This window comes from Hippopotamus amphibius, chromosome 15 (genome assembly GCF_030028045.1).
Source record: "Hippopotamus amphibius kiboko isolate mHipAmp2 chromosome 15, mHipAmp2.hap2, whole genome shotgun sequence".
In the NCBI taxonomy this organism is placed as follows: Eukaryota; Metazoa; Chordata; class Mammalia; order Artiodactyla; family Hippopotamidae; genus Hippopotamus; species Hippopotamus amphibius.
Genome location: NC_080200.1, coordinates 7,760,366 through 7,786,934, shown reverse-complemented (window position 1 = coordinate 7,786,934; position 26,569 = coordinate 7,760,366). Strand labels below are relative to the sequence as shown.

Below are 26,569 nucleotides of genomic sequence, written 5' to 3'. Positions count from 1 at the left end.
TGGAGGTTAGGTCTATTTCATCCTTAAAATTTTTTTTTCCTTTGAAATTTTAGAAGTATATCACAATGCTAAGAATCCACATGGGTCCCCTGCCACACCCCACCCTTCCTTGCTCCCACTCCCCAAAGAGAATGTTGTTTACTATTGGATGTGTTTCCTTCCAGAGCTTTTTCTATGCGTGTGATGTTATTTATTTCTGTTTTCATTTTAAAGTTTCAGGCTCACAGCAGAGGTGTAAGAACAGTGCAGAGAGTTCCTGCATACCCTGCACCCAGATTCCCACTCTTCACATATCATCGTTTTTTCCTAAACTGTTTGAGGGTTGGGTGCAGACATGATGGCACTTTATCCCTCTGTATATTTCAGTGTGTACATCCTAAAAGCAAGATTGTTCTTTTCCATAACCGTACAACGATCAAAACCAGGAAATGAACATTGATGCAATACTGTGATCTAATCCACAGCCTTTGTTAAGGTTTCACAGTTGACCCTCCAGTGTCCTTCGCAGCAACAGAAAACCCTGAAGTGACGCAGGGTCCTTCTCTGTGCGTCACATCAGGAGTGTGTGGCGTAGATTTCTTCCCTCACTGGTGATATTGACCTTGATACTTTGGTGGCCTCTGAGGCATCTCCAGCTGCAACGATTAAATACCTTGTGGGGAGATACTCAGACTGTGTGAAGATAATGTAATTCCTCGAACTTCCATCGGCTGTTTCAGCAGCCATTGTCTTTGCCTGTATCAGTTTTTGCCATAATGGTTACAAAATGGTGATGTTTTTCTCCCCATCATTTCTTCTGCATTTATTAGTTGGCTTTCCCCAAGAAGGAAAAGCCTTCCCTTCTTTTTTATTTGGCTTGTGGGCCATAGTTTGCCAGCCCCTCTTACGGACTCATGGGTTCTTACTTAGTTTAATGGATTTACTTAGTTTAATCCTGCACTATCATTTTTATTTTGATGCTCAAATTATTCCAGTTTGGGCCAGTAGGAGCCCCTTCATGTTGGCTCCTGCATCCTTTTGACGTGTCCTCATTGTTGTTTGAGGGTTTTCTGACTTCCTCACACATGAAAATGGCCCAGACTCATCTTCTGCTTTCGCTTCCCGAGTCCTGGACTCAGCCATTCTCCAAGGAGCCCTGATTCCTTTAATCAGAGAAGAATATTTAGAAACCATGATCTAGGTGTGCTTGTTGCTGCTGAGGTGTCATTGATCTGGGCCTTCTCAGTGGACAGATCTAGGAAACAGATGTATGTATACACACACATCCTCTTTGGTAGTTATGTATATTAACTAGCTGTATATGTTAAAAACGTTGAGGTCACACTGATATCTCCAATTCTGATCTAATACCACAGCGTTCTTTTTCTCCGTCTCCCTGTCCATGTTATAATAGCCCCAAACCTGACTCCCATCTGCCACGATATAGTCCCTTATTTCCTCAATCCTAGAACACAAAGGAAGTACATTCAGAGTGGCTAACGTGTCCCCCTCTGCAAAAGAGGCCTCCTCGCTGGAAGTCAGTGTTGGTTTGAAGTTGAAAGTATATGCTCCAGATACTGCGTTCAGAAGATTAGTTCTCCCCTTGTGCCCCCGTTAGTGAGGTTCCCCCCAACCCTTGTTGGGTTTATTTATTTACTCCTGACTTATTTATTTAGTATGTGAAATACTAGCCTGGTTCCAAAAGTCAGAACTGTGCAAAGAGGCCCACTCAGAGGGGTTGCTGTCCCCACACACAACATTCCTCTCTGCCTGCTGAAGGCAGCCATTCTCACCTACCACACTCATGTGAAAGAAGGATGCTTAAAGGTGAGATATGTAAATAAAAGGTGTGTCCTTTACCGCCTCCCCCAACCCCTCCTCAGTCCTCCTTCCAGAGGGAAACCTTGAATAACAGTTGGTGTGTTTGTTCTGGGACCTTTCCTGTATCTGTGCCTCTGGGTGGTTTTCTTTTCCCTGCCTGGTATTATATTGTAGTCTTTTCAAGTTAGCTCATGCACACTTACCTTATTCTTTCTAATGTCACCATATTAGAGAGGTGGCTGTTGTTGCTTCTTTGAATCATAAATGTAATACTTCTCTTAGGGAAAAAAAAATGATGAGAACATGAAATGTGTGTGTAAAGATGATATGAAGAGTAGAAGCCTTCACGGTGCCTGGTCTCTGACAAGCATGCGTGTTGATCCCTGGTTGATGTCTCTCTCTATACCTTTCCAGAAACCTTTGTGCTTATATTCTCTTGGTTTTGTTTTGGGACCATTTGGATCAGTCGACACATAGCAAGACTTTTCCTACTTAGCAGGGTATCTTAGACCACTTTCCACATCAAGCCATTTGTTCCCCTTTCATTTTATGGTATTGACATACTAGATCTTTTTCATTGTTTAGATCTATAGCTAAGTTGCTTCCCATCTGTAGCTGTTAGATCCGCACTGAGCAGCTCTGATGGACCACCATATAGCCCCTCCCCTGTTGGTGGCTGTTTCCATTGTTTCCTTTCTTTCTATTGCACACATTGCTGTGATGAGCCTCCTTGTACGTCACCTATTGATGCAGTCTTAGCTGGGCTGTCATAACAAAACACCAAAGCCTACGTGGCTTTTTTTTTTTGCCACACCATGGCATGTGGGATCTTAGTTCCCCAACCAGAGAGTGAACCCACACCCCCTGCAGTGGAAGCGTGACGTCTTAATCACTGGACCTCCAGGGAAGTCCCTTTTGTTTTTGTGTTTTTGTTTTGGTCGTCTGCGTGGCTTAAACAACAGAAATATACGTTCTTATAGTTCTGGAGGCTGGAAATCCAAGATCAAGGAGCAGCAAGGTTGGTTCCTGGTGAGGACTCTCTTCCTTGCTTGTAGACTGCTGCCTTCTGGCTTTGTCCTCACATGGTGGGAGAGAGAGCAAGCTCTGGTGTTTCTTCTTATAGGGGCACTAATCCCATCCTGAGGGCCCCACCCGTATGACCTAATTTATTAACCCTGATTACCCACCAAGGGCGCCATCTCCAAATACAATCACATTGGAGAGCTGGGGCTTAAGCCTGTGAATTTCAGAGGGGACATAGTTCAGTCTGTAGCAGATGGCAGCTTTTTCCTGTGGGCCTGATTCCCAGAAATGAATGCCTGCAGTGATTAACTTAAATATTGTTCTTATGTCACATGATTTTATTTGAAATGTTAAGTTGAATTTTTTAAGGGAAATATGGGCTGGCGTTTTACTACAGTGCGAAGCCTTCACAGGGCCATTTGGAGTGTTTAAGTCATATCACAGGAGAGCGTGGCTCAGGGAATTCTGTTGGGGAATCACTGCAGCTGCTCATCCTGTTTGGTAACGGGAAGCATCCCTTGACAGTGGCTGCTGAGGGTCCTGGTTCTTGCCCAGTGGTTCCCGGCCTTGGCTAGACATTGCAGTCAGTTGGGGAGCTTTTGCAAAACAGAGAGGCCAAGCCTCACCCCAGAGCAGTTCAGTCAGGGTTCCAGGGGTTGGGAGGTCCCGCCATCAGCACCCTAACCCCTCCCAGGAAGGACGCAGGGGTGAAAGTCACTGATTGAGGCAGCCTGCAGAGCTTGTTCAAGGGGCAGGGGCCATTGTCCCCTCCATGGTGGGCTGCTTTGAGGGTGAGATTTTAACCTGCAGAGACTAGTCCCTACTGTGGGTCAGTGTTGCTGGAGGGGGGGCTTGGGAGGTGTAAGTTCCTAGTAGATGCGAACAAAGGTTTCCATCCTCACCCTCATCCTGAAGGTTTCCGCCAGGAAATTTGAAGGAGCTGACGAAGGGGTAAACTTCATCCAAAGTTGATATCTCAGGAAATCGAGGAATTCCATATTTGTTACAAGGAAGTTTTATTTTTCAAATATTCTAGTTAGCTGTTTGACAGAAAAGAATGAGGACCGTTGATACAGTCTACAGATACAGTATAAATCTAGGGCCAGAAGAATGGAAATAGTGTGGTCACTTGGGTAAAAAAGGAAGGAATACGTGAGTCCTTATTTCTTATGTGTGGGATTGATCTGGGAGAACACAGGAGAAACTGATACCAGTGGGCTAAGTCCATGCTCTATACTCCTGAATCTTGAACTGTGTGATATCACCTATTTGAAAATTAAAATGCGGATATCACTTATTTCCAAGAAACAGCTGTCATCAACAGGTTATATGTTTTTTTACTGAATTGTTAACACACTTAACCCATCTCCATAACCACTGGTCACGTTGGTGTGCCATTTCCTGGGTGTGGAGTTGGGAGGGCGCTTCCCCAGTTGGCTATGGTTAGCAGACGTGCCTAAGGTATAGACACTACGGGACCTCGGGTCACATCTGTGACTCTTTTTCAGCCTCTGGATGAGACCAGCCAAATGAGTGACCTGCCGGTAAAAGTGATCCACGTGGAGAGTGGGAAGATCCTTACGGGCACAGACGCACCCAAAGCAGGGCAGCTGGAGGCCTGGCTGGAGATGAACCCGGGGTGAGTGGGGCCTCGTGTCCCAGAGGCAGCCAGGAGCCTGAGTCGAGGGTGGGCCTCATTCCAGGGGAGTCGGTGGTGATTCTGCTTGCATTTGGAAACAGGCCAATTTACTAAGGAAAGTCAATCATGCTGGTTTGGGGGAGATTTATATTAAAACACTGATTTTTTTTTTTCTTTTAGGTATGAAGTAGCTCCAAGATCTGATAGTGAAGAGAGTGGTTCCGAAGAAGAGGAGGAGGTAAGAGGTCATTTCCTGGCTGTTGAGGCCCTCAGTGCTCTGTGGCGTGACCTCTGCCCACAGTTGGCACTGAGATCCTCTCCCGCTCCAGCCAGGCGTCAGGTTGGGGAGGAGATGGGTGGGGGCAGCCGAGACTGAAAGCTGGTACTTTAGAGCTTCACCGTCCAATATGGTAGCCTCTAGCCACACGTGACTGTTTCCACTGTAACTTAAATAAAATGTAAACGTCCTCACTCATGTCCTCAGTCATACTGGCCACATTTCAGGTGCCCAACAACTCTCCCCTCCAAAATATATCAGTATGAAGAAGTGAGCATGTTGGCCCCTTGTAATCTATTCTTTGGCAACGTTGCAAATAGTCACATTTATTGTGTATGTTCTCTAAATCATTTAATTATGCCATGTTAAGGTGAGTTTTAGATTTTCGCTGAAAGCTCTGATGAGAGCCTTGTTCCTCTGTCTGTCTTGGGCAGCCCCCTCAGGAAGGGTGACTCAGAGGGAGCCTGGGCAGGCAGTGTCCAAAGGCAGGGCTCGTTCTGCAGTTAGCATCAGAAGGGTGCTGTCCTGCACTCCTCCTTCACCTGGGGTCAGAGTGGCTTACAAGCCTTTTAAAAAGCTTTTGCCACCTCCATAAGATTTTTTTTTTAATTGAGGTATAGTTGTTTTACAGTGTTGCGTTTCTACTGTACACAAAGTGGAGTTCCCTGTGCTATACAGCAGGTTATTATTAGCTTATTAGCTATGTATTCTATACTTATCAGTGTATATGTGTCAATCCCAATCTCCCCATTTATCCCCCGCACCCCCCACCACCTCCATAAGATTTTTAAAAGGAAATTTTAACGGGCGCATCTTTGCTTATTAAGGTTGAACATTTTTCAGATGTTACTATTTAGATTTCTTCTGTGAATGGTTTGCTTCGTTTGCCCATTTCTAATCAGTTGTGAATGTTTTTTAACTGAATTTTTAAGTGTTCTTTATGTATTTACCCCAGCCTGAAATCAGCTTGATGTTCACCTGTATCTTTCTTGTGTCTGGCTTCTTTTATGTGGCATGTTTTTGAGTTTCATCCATGTTGCCTGTACATCAAAAGCTATTTTTACATCGCTAATTATTAGGGAGTTACAGATCAAAAACTACAATGAGGTACCACCTCACACCAGTCAGAATGGCCATCATTAAAAGTCTACAAATAACAAATGCTGGAGAGGGTGTGGAGAAATGAGAACCCTCCTGTGCTGTTGGTGGGAATGTAAAATGGTACAGCCACTATGGAGAACAGTATGGAGGTTCCTTAAAAAAACTAAAAATAGAACTACGATAGGATCAAGCAATCCCAGTTCTGGGCATTTATCTGGACAAAATTATGATTTGAAAAGATACATGCACCCCTGTGTTCATAGCAGCACTATTTACAATAGCCAAGACATGGAAGCAACCTAAATGTCCATTGAGAGATGAATGGATAAAGAAGGTGTGGTGTACACACACACACACACACACACACACACACACACACGGGAATATTATTCAGCCATAAAAAGGAATGAAATAATACTATTTGCAGCAACATGGATGGACCTAGAGATTCTCATACTAAGTGCAATAAGTCAGAAAGAGAAAGACAAATACCATACGATATCACTTATACATGGAATCTAAAATATGACACAAATGAACTTATCTACAAAATAAAAACAGACTCATAGACGTAGAAAACAGACTTGTGGTTTCCAAGGAGCGGGGAGGGGGTGGTGGTGCAGGGGAGAGTTGAGTTGGGAATTTGGGACAAGCAGATACAAATTGTTATATATAGAATGGATAAACAGTAAGGTCCTACACATAGGAAACTGTATTTACTATCCTGTAATAAACCATAATGGAAAAGAAAAAAAACAAAACATTTTGTGCTTTGAGGGTGTAGATTTAACCCTTACATGCATATTTCCAAACCTATCACACTCATCAAAATTTATGATTAGATATGTACATTTTACTCTAAGTAATTTCTATCTCAATTAAAAAATATTTTTAAAATAAATAATAAAAGTTAAGATCTTTTAAAAAGAAGTTTGTTTTATTCCTGAGTCATGTTCCATTGTATAGATATACCAGACTTTCTTTATCCATTCACCAGTTGGTGGGCATTTGCGTTTTTTTCCACTTTCTGCTATTATGAATAACATTGCTGTGAACATTCACATATGTGTCCTTGTGTGGACATATGTTTTCATTCCTCTTGGGTAGGTAGGAGTGGCATTGCTGGGTCATATGGTAAGTTTGTTTAACTTTTTAAGGAATTGACAAACTGTTGTCTGAAGTAGTTGTACCTTTTCACAGATTCCAGTTTCTCCATATCCTTATCAACACTTGGTGTTATCTGTTCTTTACATTATAGCCATTCTAGTGGGTGTGTATTGGTGTCTCACTGTGGTTTTACTTTGCATTTTCCTAGTAAGTAGTGATGTTGAGCATCTTTTCAAATGTTTACGCACCATTCAGATATCTTCTTTGGTGAAAATCTATTGAAATCTTTTGCCCATTTTTAATTGGGTTATTTGTCATCTCATCATTGAGTTGAAAGAATTCTTTACATATTCTTGATGTGTCCCTGATCAGATATATAACCTGCAAATATCTTCTCCCAGTCTGTTTGCCTTTTTTTTCCCTCAGCAATGTCTTTTGAAATGCAAAAATGTTTCATTTTGATGAAATCCATTTATTGATTTTTTTATGAATTGTGCCTTTGGTGGTGTATCTAAGAGCTGTTTGAAGTCACAAAGGTATTTCTCTTATGTTTTCTTCTAGAAGTTTTATATTTAAGCTGTCACATTTAGTTGATTTTGTGTATAGTTTGAGGTACAGGTCTGTGTTTGTGTGTGTGTGTGTGTGTGTGTGTGTGTGTGTGTGTGTGTGTGCGCGCGCGCACGCGCCTGTGGATAGCCACCTTACCCAGCACCAGTTGATGAACAGACTATTCTTTCTCCCATGAGTAGTCTTGGCAACTCTGTGGGAAATCAGTTGACCATAAAATTAAGGATTTGTTTCTGATGCTCGGTGTTTTTCTGTTGATTCGTATGTCTGTCTTTGTGCCAGTACTACACTATCTTGTATTACAAGTTTTGAAACCAGGTAGTGTTAGTCCTCCAGCTTGTTTGCTCTGTTGGCTATTCTACATACCTTGCATTCCCATATATACACTTTAGGATCAGCTCATCAGTTACTACAAAAAGGCTTGCTGGGATTTTTATTGAGATTGTGTTGAATCTATAGATCAGTTTGGGGAGAATCACGTCCTAACAATATTTAGTCTTCCAGTCCATGAACATGAGATGTGTCTCTATTTATTTTAATCATCTTTAATTTCTCTTAGCAATGTTTTATAGTTTTCAGAGTACAGTTTTTGCTTTTTTTGTTGTTAAATTTGTTATTAAATATTTTATTCCTTTTATGCTACTATGAATAGGATTTTGTTTTGCCTTTTTTTTTTTTTTTGGCTGTATTGGGTCTTTGTTGCTGCACAAGGGCTTTCTCTTAGTTGTGGCGAGCGGCAGGGGCTACTCCTCATTGTGGTGTGCAGGCTTCTCATTGCGGTGGCTTCTCTTGTTGTGGAGCACAGGCTCTAGGCACACGGGCTTCAGTAGTTGCAGCACAAGGGCTCAGTAGTTGTTGCTTGTGGGCTCTAGAGCGCAGGTTCAGTAGTTGTGGCACAGGCTTAGTTGGTCCACAGCATGTGGGATCTTCCCAGACTAGGGCTTGAACCAGTGTCCCCTGCATTGGCAGGCGGATTCTTAACCACTGCGCCCACCAGGGAAGTCCCAGAATTGTTTTCTTAATTTTATTTTTTTGACATTTTGTTACCATTACATGAAGATACAGTTTTATATGTATATTTTTAAAATGTTGATCTTGTGTTCCTTGAACTTGTTAAACTCATATTGGTAATTCCAGTAGGGTTTTTTTGTTTGATTCCTTAGGATTTTCACATACAGGGTGATGTCATTCATAATTAACCATAATTCTATCAATATTTCTTCCTTTCCCCTCTGTGTGCCTTTAATTTCTTTTTCCTGCCTTATTGCACTGACTAGATCCTCCGGTACAGTGTTGAATAGAAGTATCTAGAGCAGTATCCTTAGCTTGTTTTTGATCTTAAGGGTAATGCAGTTAATCTGTCACTATTGCTTGGAGTTAGCTGTAGATTTTTCATGGATACGCTTTATCAGGTTGAGTAAATCCTCTTCTATTCCTAGTTTATTGAGAGTTTTTAGCATGTGAGCTAGGTTTTACCTCATACTTTTTCTATGAAACTGATCATTTGATTTTCATCCTTCATCTATTAATATGCTTTGTTACATAAATTAATTTTGGGATATTAAAGCAACCTTGCACTCCTAAGATAGGTCCAACTTTGTCATGGTGTATTATTATTATTATTTTTTTAAATCTGTGTTGCTACTACTTTGTGGAGCACTTTTGGGTATAGTCATGAGAGATACTAGTCTGTATGTAGTTTTCTTTTCTTGTGATGTCTTTGACTTTGCTATTAGGTTAATACTGGCCTCACAGAATGAATTAGAAAATGTACCCTCCTCCTCTTTCTTCTGTAAGAGTTTTGTGAAGGATTGGTATTGATCTTAAAATATTTGATAGAATTCATCAGTGAAGCCTTCCGATTCTGGTTTTTCCTCTGTGAGATTTTTCACTAGTAATCCAATTAGCTGCCACGGGTTTTATTCAGAGTTTTCTGTTTCTCTAGTCAGTTTTAGTGATGTTTCTTTCCAGGAATTTGTCCATTTCATCTTAGTTATTTGTTGGCATAAATTACTTATAGTAGTTCTTTATTATCATATCTATGGGACTGGCAGTGATATTTTTTTCGTTGCTAATTTTGGTAATTTTAGTAATTTGTCGTTCATTTTTTGCTAGCCAATCTAAGCTTAGGGTTTTTTATTGTTTTGTTTTTGTTTTTGTTTTTGTTTTTGTTTTGGCCACACCACACGGTTTATGGAATTTTAGTTCCCTGACCAGGGATTGAACCTAGGCCCTTGGCAGTAAGAGCATAGAGTCCTAACCACTGAATCTCCAGGGAATTCCCCAAGCTTAGGTTATTGATTTGAGACTTTTTTTTTTCCTGATTTGGGGGTTAAAGCTATAAATTTCACTCTAAGCAATGCTTAAAGCTGCAGCCCATAAATTTTGATACGTTGTTTTTGTTTTTATTCCATTCAAAATGTAGTCTGATTTCCCTTGTGATTTCTTTTTTGATAGTTGGGTCATTTAAAAATGTGTTAAATTTGAAACATTTGAGGATTTCCTAGATTTTCTTCCTATTTTTTAGTCGCTGATTTAATTCATGAGAATATGCTTTATACGATTTTAATTTTTTCTTTAATTTATTGAGAATTATTTTATGGTTTAGCTTCCTGGCAGATGTTGCATGTTCACTTGAAAAGAGTTCTGTAGCCTTAGGATGGAGTGTTCTGTGTATGGTAGTTAAGTTGAGATGGTGGATAGAGTTGTTCAAGTCATGTATATCTGTGCTGAGTTTTGTCTTGTTTTTCTACCAGTTGTTGAGAATAAAGCAGTAAAATCTCCAGCTATTTTTGTTGAATTGTCTATTTCTTCTTGAAATTGTGAAAATTTTGCTTTGTGTATTTTGATGCTTTGCTGATGGGTATACTTAGTTGTTCTATCTTCCTGATGTATTTAATATTTTATCATTACTAAGTATTCTGTCCTTGTCTCTAGTAATATTTCTTGTTTTATCCATGATCAGTGTAGTCACTCCAGCTTTCATATGGTTACTGTTTGCCAGTCATGTGGTTTTCCATTCTTTTACATTAAACCTGTCTGTTGATTTGAATATAAACAGCAGGGAGCTAGGTGTTATTTTTATCTAGTGTGACAATATCTGCCTTTTGATTGAGTTTTTGACCATTCATATTTAATGTAATTATTGACATGATTGGGTTTACATTTGCCATTTTGCTCTTTCTTTTTTTAAATCTGCTATCATTTTTCCTCCTTTACTGCATTCTTTTGTGTTAACCATTTTTTATTGTACCATTTAATTTATTCTGTAGGTTTTAATTTTTACTACATTTTTAAGGTTATTTTCTTTGTAGTTGCTCCAGGGATTACAATATGCATCTTAATTTATCATCACATGCTTCAGGTTAATACTGACTACCTTCTGGTAAAATATGGAAATTTTGCTCCAGCTTAGCTTCATTTGTTCTTCTCTTGTGCTGTTATTGTCACATATGTTACATCTATATGTGTTATAAACCCAACAATACAGTCTTCTAATTAATACCTGGTATAATCTTATGACTTAGTATAAAGAAGTTAGAAGAGAAGAAATAATGGAAAGTATATTTATGGAGTCTTTTATATTGATACATGCATTTATCATTTCTCTTGTTTTTTTGTTTCTCCTTGTGGATTCAATTTACTATCGCCTATTATTTCCTTTCAGCTTGAAAGACTTTTCTTTTAAACCATTTTTTAAAATCGAAGTATAGTTACTTTACAACGTCGTGTTAGTTTCAGGTATACAGCAGGGTGATTCAGTTATACGTGTGTGTCTGTGTGTGTGTATTTTTCAGACGCTTTTCCATGATAAGTTATTGCAAGATATTGAATATATTGAAAGATTTCTTTTACCATTTATGATAAGGCCTGTCTGCTAGCAATACATTCTCTCTCAGCCTGTGTTTATCTGGGGATGTATTTCTTTAGCTTTCATTTTCAAAGGTTGTGTAGCTGGACTAGAGTTCTTTGTTGACAACCTTTTCCTTTGAATACGTCATTCCATTACTTTCTGGTCTCTTGTTTCAGATGAGAGTTTAGCTACTAATTATATTGATGCGCCTTTGTACTTGATGATTCATTTTCTCTTTGTTGCTTTCAAGGTTTTCTGTTTGTCTTTGGCTTTTCGCAGTTTGATTGTAAACCTGCTCTTTGTATTTATTCTCTTCAGTGTTTGTTCAGCTTCTTGGCTTGGTAGTTTCATGTTTTTCATCATGTTTGGGAAGTTTATCATTTTTGTCTTCTGTTGAGACTCTGTATTTATTGATTCATTCTCTTTAAAGATGGTTTCCTTTATTTCTTTGATGGTTTCCTTTATTTCTTTGAACACATTTACAGTAGCTTTGAACACATATATAGTAATACCTGCTCTTGAGATCGTAAGCTAAGTCCAACATCTGGGAACAGAGACAGGCTCAGCTGACTGCCTTTTCCCCTGAGTTCGTATCACATTCTCCTGCTTTTTTGCTTGTCTTGTAATGAACATTTAGTGGAAGGCTATCTTAGCCACTCTGGATTCTGACTTCCACCCCGGGGGTTCTTTTTGGTGTTTTCGTTTGTTTAGTAAATTATCTAGGCCGAATCTGTGGAATGTTTTCCCAGGGTGTGTGCTACCTTTGGTATCTCTGCTCAGTTTATTGTTTTTGGTTTTTTTCTCATTTTTATTTTTAATCCTGGCTCTTTAGGAATGGGTTGTGTTTCTTCATAACTTATGGGTTTTCCAGTGATTGGGCAGAGTTTGTACTCAAACACCTTGAGCCAGGAAGGCTTCTTTCACCTGCCAGTGGATCAGTGTATGTAGAAGAACATGTTCCAAGTTTGGGCCATTTTCAAGCCCACCCTGGCTTTTACTTGCTGCTGGGCCCTTTCTTGTTTCCTCTGCACATGTGCACAGCCCTCAGCCAGTAATGTGCTTTCCCTACCCTTGGATGAGGTCCTCCTCCACTGACAGTGCTGCCGGCCTGGGCATTGCCCACAGCCACAAAATGACTGAGTCCCCATCAGCCTCAGCTACCAGGCCTTGTGGCCTGCCCACCCTGGCAGAACTTTCATGTCAGAGCTGGGAGCTGGGGGTGGGAGAGATCAAACCACCCTCAAGTAAGAACTCTACAAACTCCCACTCTTCTTACCCAAAGCTCAGCAGTTTTTTAAGCATTAATGCTTCTCAAAGAGCACTCCTAGTGCTGTGAAATGGTTGCCTGTGCTACTTTTGTCCAGCTTTAAAGTCACTTTTTGAGGGGAAAATTTGCTGACCCCTTTCACTGGAATTAGCCAGGCTTCCCATTCCTGTTTTAACTCCTGACATGATAATATCAATTAGGATAAATCTTACCAGTTATGATTTTTTTTGGCCAAAATGTGCTATCATCACCTATTCATTATTCCACATGATCTATAAGATTATCTTACATGCTCCTAGGAAAATCCCACTGGGTTTTGATTAGAATAATATAACAGGTTAATTAACAGATACTTTTTCTTTTAGTTTTATAGCAGTTCCATTATACACACGCATTTTGTGTGATTTATACAGGAATACAAGGATGGCTTAATATTTAAGAAATGTATTTGTGTGTATTTTATGATGTCATACAAAATCCCCTTTATTATCTGTTCAGTGAGTGTTGAAAAATCCTTTTAATGAAACACGGCACTCATATTTAATTTATAAGTTTATAGAAACCCTCTCAGTAAATGATGACGCCTGTTATCACCAGTCTTATTTGACATATTTTAGACATTTGGGCCACGTCAGTAATGCTGACAGTAAATCAAGAGCAGTACATATTGAAGGTTGCCTGTAAATGTTTAATACCTAGGAAATCCAAGAGAAGTGAAGAGCTGTTTTAGTAGTATACATTGTGTACGAGTGGCGGGGCTGGGTGTAAACAGAATCTACTAGCAGTAACAGAAGTACAGGATACCCTGAGGTATCCTTAAGAAGAGGTATCTGGACTCTGCTAAGAAAACTAAAAATCATACTGAGTAGTTAATAGAAGGTGCAAATAAAAGGCATGACATGTTTTGGGATAAGTAAGCAGAGGGCGTGTGGGATATAAAAACATTGCTCTGGGGTGCCCTGAGGGGACACGGGCTTGTCTCTTGGTAGGAGGAGGAAGAGGAGCAGCCGCAGCCAGCGCAGCCTCCTGCCCTGCCCGTGGAGGAGAAGAAGAAGATTCCAGATCCAGACAGCGATGATGTTTCCGAGGTGGACGCCCGGCACATTATTGAGTAAGGCGTCCCTCCACCCGCTCCCCCTCTGCCAGCTTCCTGCAAAGTGGCAGCAGAAGCTGTTAGAATCCCAGCTTCTCCCAGGGCAGCACCATCCAGCCGGCAGCCGTTGTGGGACCACAAACACCAAATTGCTTTGCTTCAGATGTCACTGATTTTTTATAGGGGTTTAATGATGTTCCATCCATTCACATAGTTCATCTTGTGTTTAAGATATAGTTGAGTTTACAGCAAAAGCCCACCTCAGTCTTGTGCTCCAGCCCCAGCCCTCCCCGTCTCCTCCCTGGAAGAAATTGTTTCCAGCATCATGTGTCTTCCACAGAAATTCTGTGCATCCGTAAGCATGATGTGTGTGTTTTTCTTTTCATTTGTACAGGTGTGTCTGGGGCACCCTGTTCTGCCCCTGCTCCATTGTCTGTGCACACAGGGTGTCTCTCTCCTCCACATCTGGCCGCATGGCCTCCCTGTCATGGTCTCACGTTGTGGCCTGTGTCTGCTGGTCATTTAGGCTATTTCGCATCCTTTGCTTTTGTAAGCACGGTTAACGATTAACGTAGCGATTTCATTGTGGCTTACAGTACAGAGTTAATGGAGACTCTTAAATAGAGAACTGAGAGTGTTATATAAGCCCTCGGTATGAAGGGAACCACTAGAAGAAATATACAGTCCTTTGAATTCATCAGAAATATATAGGAAAAAATCTTCTAAGCTAAGAAAACCCAGCTCACTGTGCAAGATCTGTAAGTCAATACAACAACAGAAATGTAGCATAAAAACAATGATAGAAGTTGGATCACTTATATCTGTCACACTGAAAAAATGTAAAGTCACTTTTTGAAAGAATTCCAGATTCGATCACAAAACAGCCAGAGTATAAATGATCCTGGTTTGTGCAAGGCTGTTGCACATGTACACATTGAGTGTACATTTTCCCTTTAGGCTCTTGAACTGTCAGTAGAGAGGGTGGGCCATGTGACCAGCCTCTGGCTGAAAGGAACACTCCTTCTGTGGTGTGATGGTGATGCGGTTCCCGTGGCACCCAGAAGTCTGGTCTTGGGCCCCGCCGGATTAGCGTTTGCTGCCTTGCCTCTCCTCAGAGTGTGCGGCTGCACTTCGGCCTGTCTTCCGGCTCAGGCCATAAAGCTGCTCTGCAGAGGCTTGTGTCAGAAGCGCGTCGTCACAGGTAGGAACGTGCGTCTTCACATGGCCCTTCCATCTTGCTCCCAGGAACGCCAAGCAAGACGTTGATGACGAGTACGGCGTGTCGCAGGCCCTCGCTCGTGGCCTGCAGTCCTATTACGCCGTGGCCCATGCTGTCACCGAGAGGGTGGACAAGCAGTCAGCGCTCATGGTCAACGGTGTCCTCAAGCAGTACCAGGTGGGTCGCAGGGGCCGCGTCCACACAGCGGTCTCAGCCGAGGGGTTCCCCAGTCGCGGGCGGCTGCTGAAGGCGGGCAGACCTGAGTTCACAGTTCACGCCTGGGCTTTGGGCAGTTCGCTCTCCCCTCTGAGCCTCGGTTTCCCCATCTGTAAAGCAGCAGCGTGGTCTGACCAGGAGGAAGTGAGATGGTGCAATAACTCTGTCTACTGGGTGCTTGATACATGCCAGGCAGAATAGAAGCACCTTATAGGCTGTGAGCGTCTGAATTCACCCACAGCTCTGAAGTAGGTGCTGTGATCCTCCGAATTTCATGGGGGGGTTGGGAGGGTTGACTGAGGAACAGGTGTGGCGATTCCTCAAAATCACACAGTCCGAGAATGGCCAAGCCAGAGCAGGACCCGGCTCTGGGCCCGTGGGATGCTCGGTACGTATCTGCCGGAGCACTGCGCAGTGTGAGGCAGTGAGGCGGGAGAGCTTAGCTGTCGGGAACCAGCAGCCCTAGACTCAGTTTTTCCTTCTGGGAAATGAGGCAGCAGCTCTTCTTGCAGGTCTTCCAGGGTGAGGTGTTGACTACACTACAGCTCTTTGTCAGGGCCTGGCTGGGAACAGCCAAGGAATGGAGCTGCTCGTAGTAAAAATTTCTTTTTCTGTGGCCCCACATCCCAAGCTCATCTGTAAGCTTCCCAAGAGGCAGCTGGCTTATCTCCAACCAAAGAACATGTCTCCCTGATACTTGGTTTGGTTGTAACCCGTGAACCCCAACTTTCCTTAAAAGAACTCTCAGAACCTCAGTGCTGATATCAAGTCCCAAAGGCGAATCCCGTGACTAGTGGAATGTTCCAGACGCCAGTGTAATCACAGAAATCAGAACATGGCCAAGACTTACTTGCTTAATCCTTTTATGAAAATTTCCAAGTTTTCTTTGAAAACAGACTTCTTGCTAATTGCCTGTGTTCCAGAAAGCTTTGCAGGCTTTGGAAACCTTTCAGTTAATCTTGAACTGCTGTTGAGGCACTTGTTGGTCAAGTGGTGGACTCATCCCCAAGTTCCCCTGAAGCCCCAGTGCTGTCCTTGAATCCAGGGTCACACAGTTGAGGGCAGGTTGGTCCCTGTGTGCTGTGTGGCTTGGTGTCTGGCAGTGACACACGGACAGTCAGAAACTTAGCTGTTTATGTGTGCGCCCAGGAAGAACATTGCATATTCATCTCTCATTTGCACAGCAGCCCTGTGATTTCAGAGGAAGGGTTGCTGACGGTGAGGCTGACTGAGAAAGGAGTCGGCTGACTCGGAGCAAACTGCCAAGTGAAGATGGCCGCGGGTGGTCACTGGCTGGGGTGGAACTTGTGAGTCTCCGGAGCGCGGGGAACCCTCCCGAACCCGACCTGGGCTTCAGACCTGGCCTCTTCTCCTTGCAGATCAAAGGCTTGGAGTGGCTGGTGTCCCTGTACAACAACAACCTGAACGGCATCCTGGCCGACGAGATGGGCCTGGGGAAGACCATCCAGACCATCGCTCTCATCACGTACCTCATGGAGCACAAGCGGATCAACGGGCCCTTCCTCATCATAGTACCTCTCTCGTGAGTGTGCCCGCCCCGGGTCACCAGCAGCCCAGCCTGCGCTCAGACGCCTGTGTGTTAGTTTGCCTGGGCCGCCCTCACGAAGGACCACAGCCTGGGTGGCTTAAACAACAGGCACTATTTCCCTGGAGGCTACATGTCTGAGAACAAGGTGTCAGCAGGGCTGGTTTCTCCCAGGGCCTCTGTCCTGGCCTCGTAGACGGCCGTCTCCTCTCTGTGTCTTCACATCCAGCTCTCTCTATGTGTGTCTATGCCCTAATTTCCTCTTCTTTATAAGGCCGTCATACCTTTTATGGATTAGGGCTTACCCTAATGACCGTATTTTTACTTCACTACCTCTTTAAAGACCCTATTTCCAAATACAGGCATGTTCTGGGGTGCTGGGTGTGAAGATGTCAACATGCGAATTTTGGGGGGACCCAGCGTAGATGATAGCAGCCTGCCTGTGGTGTTAAGGTTAGAAGAAGTCCAGGTGATGGAGTGCCCATCCATGATTCCTATTGGGGCAGCTCTCACAGGATGTCCTCGGTGTCCTTTTCAGGCCACAACCAGCAAATTCCACACAAGGTTGTCACAGGAGTCAGGTAACTGCCCACTAGAAATGTGGAGTGGGGCCATTTGTGCAGACACTGTCTCCACTTAATATCAGGGCACTGAGCCCTGTTGGCCACATCCCAGCCTGGTGCAGGCACCGCAGGCACTCAGGTGTGGTGGCATCTGGGTACCCACACGGCGTCCCCAGGAGGCTCTCTCACTCACCACCTCTTGGTGACCCTGGCCTCTTCCTCCCAGCAGGCACCCTTCCAGGGGCCAGGATTCCTCAGGCCGTCTGGGCATCCCTCTTCCCAGTTCCATGTGTGTCACACAATGGTTCTCCTGTCCCCGGGTTTTTCCAGAAGTCCCAGGACTGGCCCTCATTGACCCGGTTCCGGGCACATGTTAGGGCAGCAGTCCAGTCACGGACCCAGGGGGTGGTCTGCTCGGTGTGTGCACTTGGCCTGGCCCTGAAGGGGAACCACCCCTTACCTTTGGCCCAGCCCTCAGTGGGGACCATATCTGCTTCAAGTCAGCTGTCGAGGGGGAGGATGGAAAACCGAGTACTCATCCCTACCGCCTGGCCTATGGGAACATGTCCTCCTGCCTGTAAGGCAGCCAGGCCTCCGGAGGCCATGCACCCACGGCTGGGGGCCCCAGAACCCTCCCAGAACTTATTTGGAGAAGTTGATTTCCTCTTTCTGCCTTCTGTTCCTCATGGTGGTGTCAGTGTGGCTGCCTTGGTGGGAAGAGATCTTCACAGAAAAGGATTTGTTTCCACAGTGCAGCAGAAGGTCCCAGGCTTGGCAGCCCTCTCCTAGTTAGACCCAGCTGCTTCTCCGCTTCCCGCTGCCCTTGCCTGTGCACTGTCTCCTGGCCCTCCACTCGTTCAGGTCCCCTCCCTTCTGTTTAGCACCCCCCCAGGCGTGACTTCGTCTCCACCAGGATAGCTCTGTCCAGCGTGCTGTGGTTTGTCTGGGTTTTCTTGTTTTGGTTTCTTTTTCTTTCTTTTTTTTTTTTTTTATTGGCTGCGCTGTGTGGCTTGTGGGATCTTAGTTCCCTGACCAGGGATTGAACCCGGAGCCTCAGCAGTTGAGAGCATGGAGTCCCAACCACTGGACTGCCAGGGAATTCCTGTGGGTTTGTCATTTTTTAATTTTCACTTTGAAACAATTTCAGACTTACAAACAGCTGCAGAAGTAATATAAAGACTTCCTGTATACCTTTCACCTGGCCTCCTGCATCTCACATAACCTTAGGAGAGTTTCAATACCAGGATAAATCATTGTTAGCTATTAGCAAATCTACAGACTATTCAGATGTTGTCGATTTCCCCACTGAAGCCCTTTTTCTGGTCCAGGATCCCATTTTGCCTTTTGTCGGGGTGTGTCTGCGACAGTTCCCCAGTCCATCTTTGTCCTTCATGATCTTGACACTTGACTCCTGGTCAGGCATTTGGTAGACTGTCCCTAGACTGAGTTTGTGTGATGTGTCTTCTTTCTGGAATTCTGGTGAGAAACTCCAGGGGAGGATGCTGTGCCCTTCTTGGGGCCCCACATCAGGAGGCACAAGCCCAGGGGCTCCCTGACAGGAGAGCATCCCCTTGGTCTCTCCTTACGTGGTTTCCCCACGTAAACCTGGGAGTAATTTGTAAACCTTTGTAGTTTAAAAGTATCTGGTGGGAAGGCACTTAGACGCTGTATGAAAATCCCATTTCTCATCGTACTTTCCGCGTCCGTCAGAGGAGTCTCACCTGAAGCGATGTCCACTCTGGGAGGTGCCCGGTAGTGGTTTTCTCTTTCCATCGTCCCTTCCACAGGTCTTGGAATTCCACTGCAAGGAAGAGGTGTCTCCTCGCCCCCATTTAACTGCTTAATGGTGTAATTCTTCAGCAGAATTGGCTCGCGGACACTATTATTATTTATTTTGCTTAAATCGTCCCAGATTTGGCCTAGGGAGATGCTTCTAGATTGGTCCCTGTGTCCTTTCAGCACGTCCCCGTCATTGCGCTGTGGTTGTAGTATCAGGTTTACAGAAAAGTTGAAAAGGTTGTGCACAGAGCTCCTGTGTACCCTCCCCGAGCTACCCCTGTGGTTGATCACATCTTGTGTGACCGTGTTACATTTGTCACAAGCGAGGAATCAGCACTGGCATGTTACTAGTAACTAAACACATTACTATTAAGTAAACTTTCTGTGTTTTTCACTAGTTTTGCCCTAATTTCCGTTTTTAATTCCAGGGTTCCGTGTGACATTTAGCCTTCACGTGTCCTCAGCCTTTTCTGGTCTGTGACCGTTCCTCAGACTTTGCGTATCTTTGGTGACCTTGATGGTTTTGAGAAGTGGTTGGGTGTTTTGTAGGATGTGCCTCAGCCTGGGTCTGTCTGGTGATTTTTCTTGTCCTTAGACGGGTGGTGAGCTTTGGGACGAAGACCAGAGGTGAAGCACGCGGCTCATCATCTCATAACTGGGGCACTTACTGTCAGCATGACTTTTCACTCTTGAAGTTGACCTTGATCGCCTGGCTGAGGTCGTGTGTGTCAGGTGTCTCCACTGTGAAGTTACCCTTTCTCCCCCCGATCCCATACTGTATTCTGGAAAAAAGTCGCTAAGTTCAGCCCACACAGAAGAGGTGAGCAATTAAGAGCCACCTCCTTGAAGGTGAAATCACTACATAGATCATTTGGAGTTTTTCTATGTGGGAGATTTTTCTCTTCTCCCTCATTTGTGAATGTGTTCAGTCATTTATATCAGTGTGGACTCCAGGATATTTATTTTATACTTTGGGCTAAACTCCAACACTGGTTTATTTTGCTGCTTAAACCGTTCCAGCCTTGTCCATCGGGAGCTCTCCCAGTTGGCTACTCTGTCCCTTTGACATACGCCCTGTTGTTGTAGGGTTTTTTTGAGCACCTCTTTGCTTTTTTGGCACCCAAAGATGCTCCAAGCTCAGCTGGTACATTTCCCGCCCAGGCGTACAACCAGCCATTTCTCCAGGAAGCCCTGGTTTCTCTTATTAGACAATGGTCTTAGAAACCAAGACGCAGGTGCTAGGTGTGCTCCTTGTTTCTGGGGCATCATTGCTTCTAGGCCCTCTCAGTGTGCAGCACTAGGCAGTATTGATGTTTGTACGTGTACCGACTCCAGTGCACACACGCTGACATGACCTGCGTGTGGTCATCCGTGTCTCTGTTCAGCTTAATGTGACCATACTGCTGTCTCTGACTCAGCCGGGACCACGGGGCGCATTCTCGCCGTTCCCCTTGGTCAGGTGTTCGTTCCCAGCGTGCACGCACGCTGCTTCCAGAGCACTTAGCCTCTGAGGAACAGCCTTACTAACTAGTGACCCAGTTCCTTTTGTCCTTAGACGCACAGTTTCCGGCCAAAACGTCTTTTCCAAGGTTAATGAAGTTGGCCACTTTCCCCCAGTCCCTTCAGGGAGGTTATGTCGTGTGTTGATCTTCACCCCTTTTACACCCGTGTGCTACCCAGACAGGGGCCCAGTCTGTTGCGTGTCATCTCCTCCAGGCTGGAAGAGCCCCCTGTGCCCCAGGGGACGTTTCCACACTGCGAGCGCCCCGCTGTCCGTCCACCTGCTGGGACGTGCTGCTCCCCGCCATGAGTTTGCCTGTCCTGCCTCCCTCTTGACCCTGACTCTGGCCTGTCTCCTCGCTCCCACTCTCAACTCTCCCTCAGCTCTTCTCCCCCACTCTGCCGTGGATGCCCCCACCCCGACCCCAGGCTTTGGCCCTTGGCTTCTCTCTCTCGGTGCCCTGACTGTCCCCTGTTGTTCCCTGCAATCACAACCAGACCTCAGTGACTGAAGGAGGGCGATCTTGCTTGATCCTCAGCACAGGGGAGCCCACAGCCAGGTGTTCTGGGGCCGGCCTGGTGGCTTCAGGCTGCTGGGACCCAGGATCCTGTGATTTTCTGCTCAGTCATCCTTAGCGTGCGACTCCTGTCCCATCCCCAGGGTTTTACCCTCATGGTTGCAAGATGGCTGTGCTGCCTCCATCATCTCCTCTGGGTTCCCAGCATGACGGGCGGGGCCAGGGGCAACAGGAGCATATATGGCAGCTGAGTCTCCCCTCTTCTCCACCCTCCTTCAAGACCTTTCCCCGACTTCCAGCGCAACGACTTGAGCTTCCAGCTCATTGGCTCAGACTGTGACCACCTGGTTGGCCCTGGCTGCTGGGGGTTTAAGGTAGCACTTCCCTCTGTGGAATGTCTTGGAGGGAGGAGCCGGGTGAGCCACGAGCAGTCTCTGCCACTTGGCCTTTGAACCCTGTCTTTACAAAGCCTCCGGTCTAGACAGTCTGAGTGAGTTCCCTACCCCACCGAAAACTCTGTGTCCCAGTATTTCCCCGAGAGTCCACCCCCTACCACCCCTGAACTTGGCTTTATTGTCACCATCACCCTCTCTTGGGGTTCTGTCTCGCAGTCTGGGGTGACTTGTCCCCCCTCACTGCCCGTCTCTGTGTGCCCCCTCTTCCTGGCCTCGAGTCCTCACCCCTGTGCTCCCCCTCCTGCAGTCCCCTGCCCAGGTCTGGCGGCGTGACCCCTCCCCTCCGTCCCCTCAACGCCCTGAACCTGAAACGTGGCGCCGTGAGTCTGCGTTTCTCCTGGCAGCAGGTCCGCAGCGTGTGGTGTGTTCTCACAGGGGCCTGTGGCCTCACAGTGGTGACGGCACCAATCTCGAGGGTCCAGCTCCCAGGCCTGGTTCTCTCCAGCCACCCCGCTCCAGCCCAGGCCGACCTGGCGGTGGCTGTCTCTGTCCCCACCATAGCCTTTGTGTGTCCCTGTGTCTCCCGCCTGGGGCTCCATTTCCTCCTTCCCTCGGACGGTCGGTTACCCTGCCAGCTCCGAGGGTCACGGCCACGTCAGCTTCACTTCCTCGTGAACGTCGGTGTGGACAGTGAGCTGCTAGTGACAGAAGTGGACCCTGACTGTCTCTTTGTTTCCGTCAGAACGCTGTCCAACTGGGCATACGAATTTGACAAGTGGGCCCCCTCCGTGGTGAAGGTGTCCTACAAGGTACGTCACAGCCTGAGGAGGTGGGTGTGGGCAGGGTAGGAGAGTAGGAGATACACGTGAGTGAAGAGGGACGTCAGCTTGCACTCATGATGGGATGCACGTGTGCACGTCTTCTATGTCATACCCGTGGGATCCTGCTGTTAACACAGGGTTTAGATCACTATTTCAAGGAGCGATGCTTTTTTTCTTAAGTGAAGTTATGGACTCAGTTTGTGGAATGTGGTAACATTAACACATTCACCTGAAGATTTGGCTCTTCTCCCCGAGCTTTGGTTCACGTGGACTGGCTTAGTGAGTGTCCACCCTGGGCTGCTGTGTGATGGGGGACACCGGCACACGTGGGCCCCGTGCAGGCCTGCTCGGAGTCCCACCCCTAGATCAGTTCACCTGTGAAGTGGGGACTAAATGTGCCTCTCGTCCTTGTGGGGAAAGAGGCAGAGAGGGCCTCGTGCAGCCACTCAGTGGCAGAGTGCGGTTTTGCCCTTGGCCGCTGGGTTCCCGGGTCCAGGCCCCTCTGTGCTGTGGGACTCTCGGCTCTGGGACGGGGAGGAGCAGGTCCCGGCAGAGGGGACAGCGTGTGTGGGGAGAACTTGGTGCTTAGGGGAAGGAGTTCGTCTCAGTCTTTCTGGAACACGAGCTTGGAACGGGAGGGACAGGGCAGATTTGCTAACCTGGGCGAGGCTGGAGCTGCCCTTAGGGAGCGAGCACGGTGGCCTGTGCCTGGGTTGGAGGTCTGGAGGCCTGGGATGAGGACCCGGGAAGAAGAGGGCGTGGGAAGAGGAGCTGGTCGACCCCCAGGAGTGGGGCAGATGGAGATGCAGGCAGCAAGCCTCCCGGGGGCCTGGCCCCTCACCACCCGCAGTTGGCCCTCTCCCCAGGGGGCAGGCTCCGGGGAGGGGCTGGCAGCAGAGGGCTGTGACCCCGGGGGCTGAGGTGTGCCTGCCTTCTCTCCCTCACAGGGCTCCCCAGCAGCCAGACGTGCTTTCGTCCCCCAGCTCCGGAGTGGCAAGTTCAACGTCTTGCTGACGACGTACGAGTACATCATTAAAGACAAGCACATCCTTGCAAAGGTAGCATGTTTGCCTGGGCCGTCTTGTGCTGTCAGGGAGCCTGTGATCCGGCCTAGGATTGTCACACGTGTCACACGTCCCATCTTCTCAAAGCCCCCGCAAGTCATTTCTCAGTGAACCTCCTACATATGTGTGAAAGGACAGCTGCTCTGTGTGTGAACAGCCCTGGTCGAGGTGACCGTGGGTTTGCCTCTCTGACCGTCTGTCCCCAGGCTGGCCCTGGGTCACATCCAAAGACTGGTGCTGACTACACAGCACGTGGCCGGCTCCTCTTGGGGCTTCTGCCCAAAGAGCCTGGCCACACACGGTGCCTTCCGACTCGACTGTCTTGCCTGCCGTGTCCCTGACAGGCGTGCTGAGGCCCCTCCTGGTCTCTACCTGTCTCTAGAGGCCTCGGACCTCCCTCCCTGCTGGCCGAGTCTCCCCACCATAGCCCACAGGAAAGCAGCCCACGAGCAGGTGGGGTTTGGCATCCAGGTCCCACTCCGAGGCCCTGTGAGTTCTGGCAGCCTCGGGGCGCTGAGTTGGCGCATTCCGTGGGGGCCATGCAGGCGGGGCAGCCTCTTACCTGACACAGCTGTGAAGGCAGCTCTAGTTGGGCCGTCAGTAAATTACCAAGAATATACCATGACCCAGATGTAAGACAGGCGCCATCGCTTGCCCACAAAAAGCTCTTCTTCTGGCTTGGGAAGGGGTTGAGCCAGAAGGTGCTGCACCTGGCCTCACTGACCATGCCGGGGGTTACGTCAAGGGCTAGACTTTTTGACCCAGTAGATGGGGGAGATGTTTGCTTGTTACCACATCCGTGGGCCTTAGTCATACTGATGACATTTGGTGCTCGATCTGCATCTCTGAGCTGCAGTCAAGGAACCTGGAGCCCAGGGAGCCGGTGTCCAGTGTGCAGCCTCACCCTTCTGACCCAGTACAGAGCCAGGCCCAACCCAGGCATGAGAACGGGGCTCTGAAGATCCTGTGTGTGTCTGACAGTGGGTTAATTAACGTAAACCCGCTGCCATGGGGGTTCCTTGCAGAAAGTGGCTGCTGGGCTCCTCCCCAGTCAGTTCTGCCCTCTTCGTCCAGGACACCAGTGTCTCACTCAGGCTGCACGGGGAGGTAGAAGCCAAAGCCAGAGTGGCTCTGAAGCTTATCACAGTCACACGTAAACAGGTTTACACCTGTGGCTCCCACCTGCAGACTCACGCTCACGGTTAGAATCAGTCTGTGGCCTGTGTCCATCGGCCGTGTGGCCACTGTTAGGATCTGCGGCAGAGCCGGGGCCCCACCCGTGCTGTTCCTGCCTTAGAGCTGCTGCCTGCAGATTGGAAACACACCCGTTACCAAACCGCGTCCCCCATAGACCCCACCCCAAGGGCCTCTGATCAGCAGGGGGATTTGTTATTTGGGTTTTTTTCTGTGCCATGTGCTAGCATATGTAATTTTCTTGGAAAAACCAAAGTACTTTTCTGCACCTGGCTTTGTTCGCCCGACAGCAGATCATGGCCACATCTCCCTGTCCACGTGGTCCGTCCTCACCCCATGCTTTGCAGAGGCTGCGTGGTGTGCCGGTCGCTCATGAGGGGACGTCACGCTCACATCCTCCACCTCAGTGGGCTGTTCCGCCCAGAGCCTTTTTGCCTCATGGCCGGGAGATTCTCAGCCAGGCGGGCAGCCCCACTGCCTGTCCTCCCCTGACCGCCCATGCTCGGCCTGCAGATCCGCTGGAAGTACATGATTGTGGACGAAGGCCACCGCATGAAGAACCACCACTGCAAGCTGACGCAGGTCCTCAACACGCACTACGTGGCCCCCCGCCGCCTGCTGCTGACGGGCACGCCGCTGCAGAACAAGCTGCCCGAGCTCTGGGCGCTCCTCAACTTCCTGCTGCCCACCATCTTCAAGAGCTGCAGCACCTTCGAGCAGTGGTTCAACGCGCCCTTTGCCATGACCGGGGAAAAGGTGGGTGTGCAGCCAGCCGCGTGGCGGTGGGGGTGCAGGGTGGGGAGCTGCGGTCCTCGGCCACGAGCAGCTCTGAGGACCATCCGAGTCGACGGTCCCAGGCCCGGCTGGCTTCCCGGGGTCAGCCAGCCTGGCCAAGTGCAAGGCAGCACTGGCACCAAAGGCCCCCAGAGGAGAAGTGCAGAGAAATCGCGGGGGATGCTCAGAGCTTCCCTAACCCGGCGCCCCAGGCACAGGGAGGGGACAGCGAGGAATGTGGCCCTGGGGTGTGAAGGCACAGCCCGAGGGCAGTGGGTGGCTCAGATGGTTTCACTGGAGGGAGTGACATGGTCAGATTCTATACCTTTTGTTTTTAAAGAACGATGTGGGCTGTGGCCGGTGTCTCTGGATGTCTGTAAGGTTGTCAGTCTGCCTGTGGGCCAGCTGCGTTTTCTGCTGAAGGAAGTTAGCGGCTTGAGCCTGGTGACTGAGGAGGTGGGCACGATCGCAGGGGTGAACCCTGAATGTCACCACCCACAGCAGCCATGCCTCACCTCACCTGTTCCCAGGTAGGAGGCTTCCTTAGGTCCAGGACAGCCGGGGCTGCCACGCTCTTGGCACCGGCGGAGGCAGAAGCCCTCCTGAAGGAGAAACTGGGGCACTTCCAAGGGTCTCATAATAAAGGAGCCCCCAGTTTTCAGACTCCCAGGACCCCCACCCCAAGAGCTGGGGAGCAAATACTCTGGTTTCCCTTATTTTCAAGCGGCGTGAAGGCGCTGCCCAAAGGGACTCAAGAAAACTTGTTCAGGTGTCATCTTATTTTTCACTGAAAAAAAATTTTTTTAATTCAACTTTTTATCAGAGTAGCAGGCCCCCTGGGAGAGCAGCGTTTCTTTCTGTTCATCACACCCAGACTGAAATGAGAGTTGATTTGGGCTACCAGTGACAGAGTCCTCTGTGAGCTTCCCCAGTTTACACCATACGTTCTGTCAATGTGTGGTCCCCTCAGTGCTGTCCAGCTCTCCTTTGGACGTGTTGACAGATTACAGACACGAGTTTGTGTTACTCTGGGAAGTGATGCAGCGTGCTGCCATGTTTCTCAGTCCCCTGGGGGCTTCGCTCCCATGTCGCAGGACTTCTGTGGAAGGTCCCAGATCCCTGTGGTTTTCCAAAGGAAGAGGTTACCGTGCTAAGCTCCCATAAAGCTTAGGGCATCTGGAAAGGAGGCGCTGAGTGCGGGCGATGCCAGGTGGCCCTGCCCACCCGTCCCCACATCCCTGCCCCCTCCTCTG

General features: G+C 47.4%; 1 protein-coding gene across 1 annotated transcript in view; it reads left to right on the top strand.

Annotated features, from left to right (window-relative positions):
- SMARCA4 (SWI/SNF related, matrix associated, actin dependent regulator of chromatin, subfamily a, member 4) overlaps positions 1-26,569 on the top strand; it is an 87,074-nt gene that overhangs the window by 27,246 nt on the left and 33,259 nt on the right. Inside the window, 10 exon segments of the mRNA XM_057708188.1 lie at positions 4,332-4,462; positions 4,643-4,700; positions 13,624-13,745; positions 14,973-15,123; positions 16,542-16,705; positions 22,206-22,272; positions 23,232-23,342; positions 25,056-25,298; positions 25,657-25,722; positions 25,725-25,772. Of these exon segments, the coding sequence (XP_057564171.1) occupies positions 4,332-4,462; positions 4,643-4,700; positions 13,624-13,745; positions 14,973-15,123; positions 16,542-16,705; positions 22,206-22,272; positions 23,232-23,342; positions 25,056-25,298; positions 25,657-25,722; positions 25,725-25,772 (1,161 nt within the window).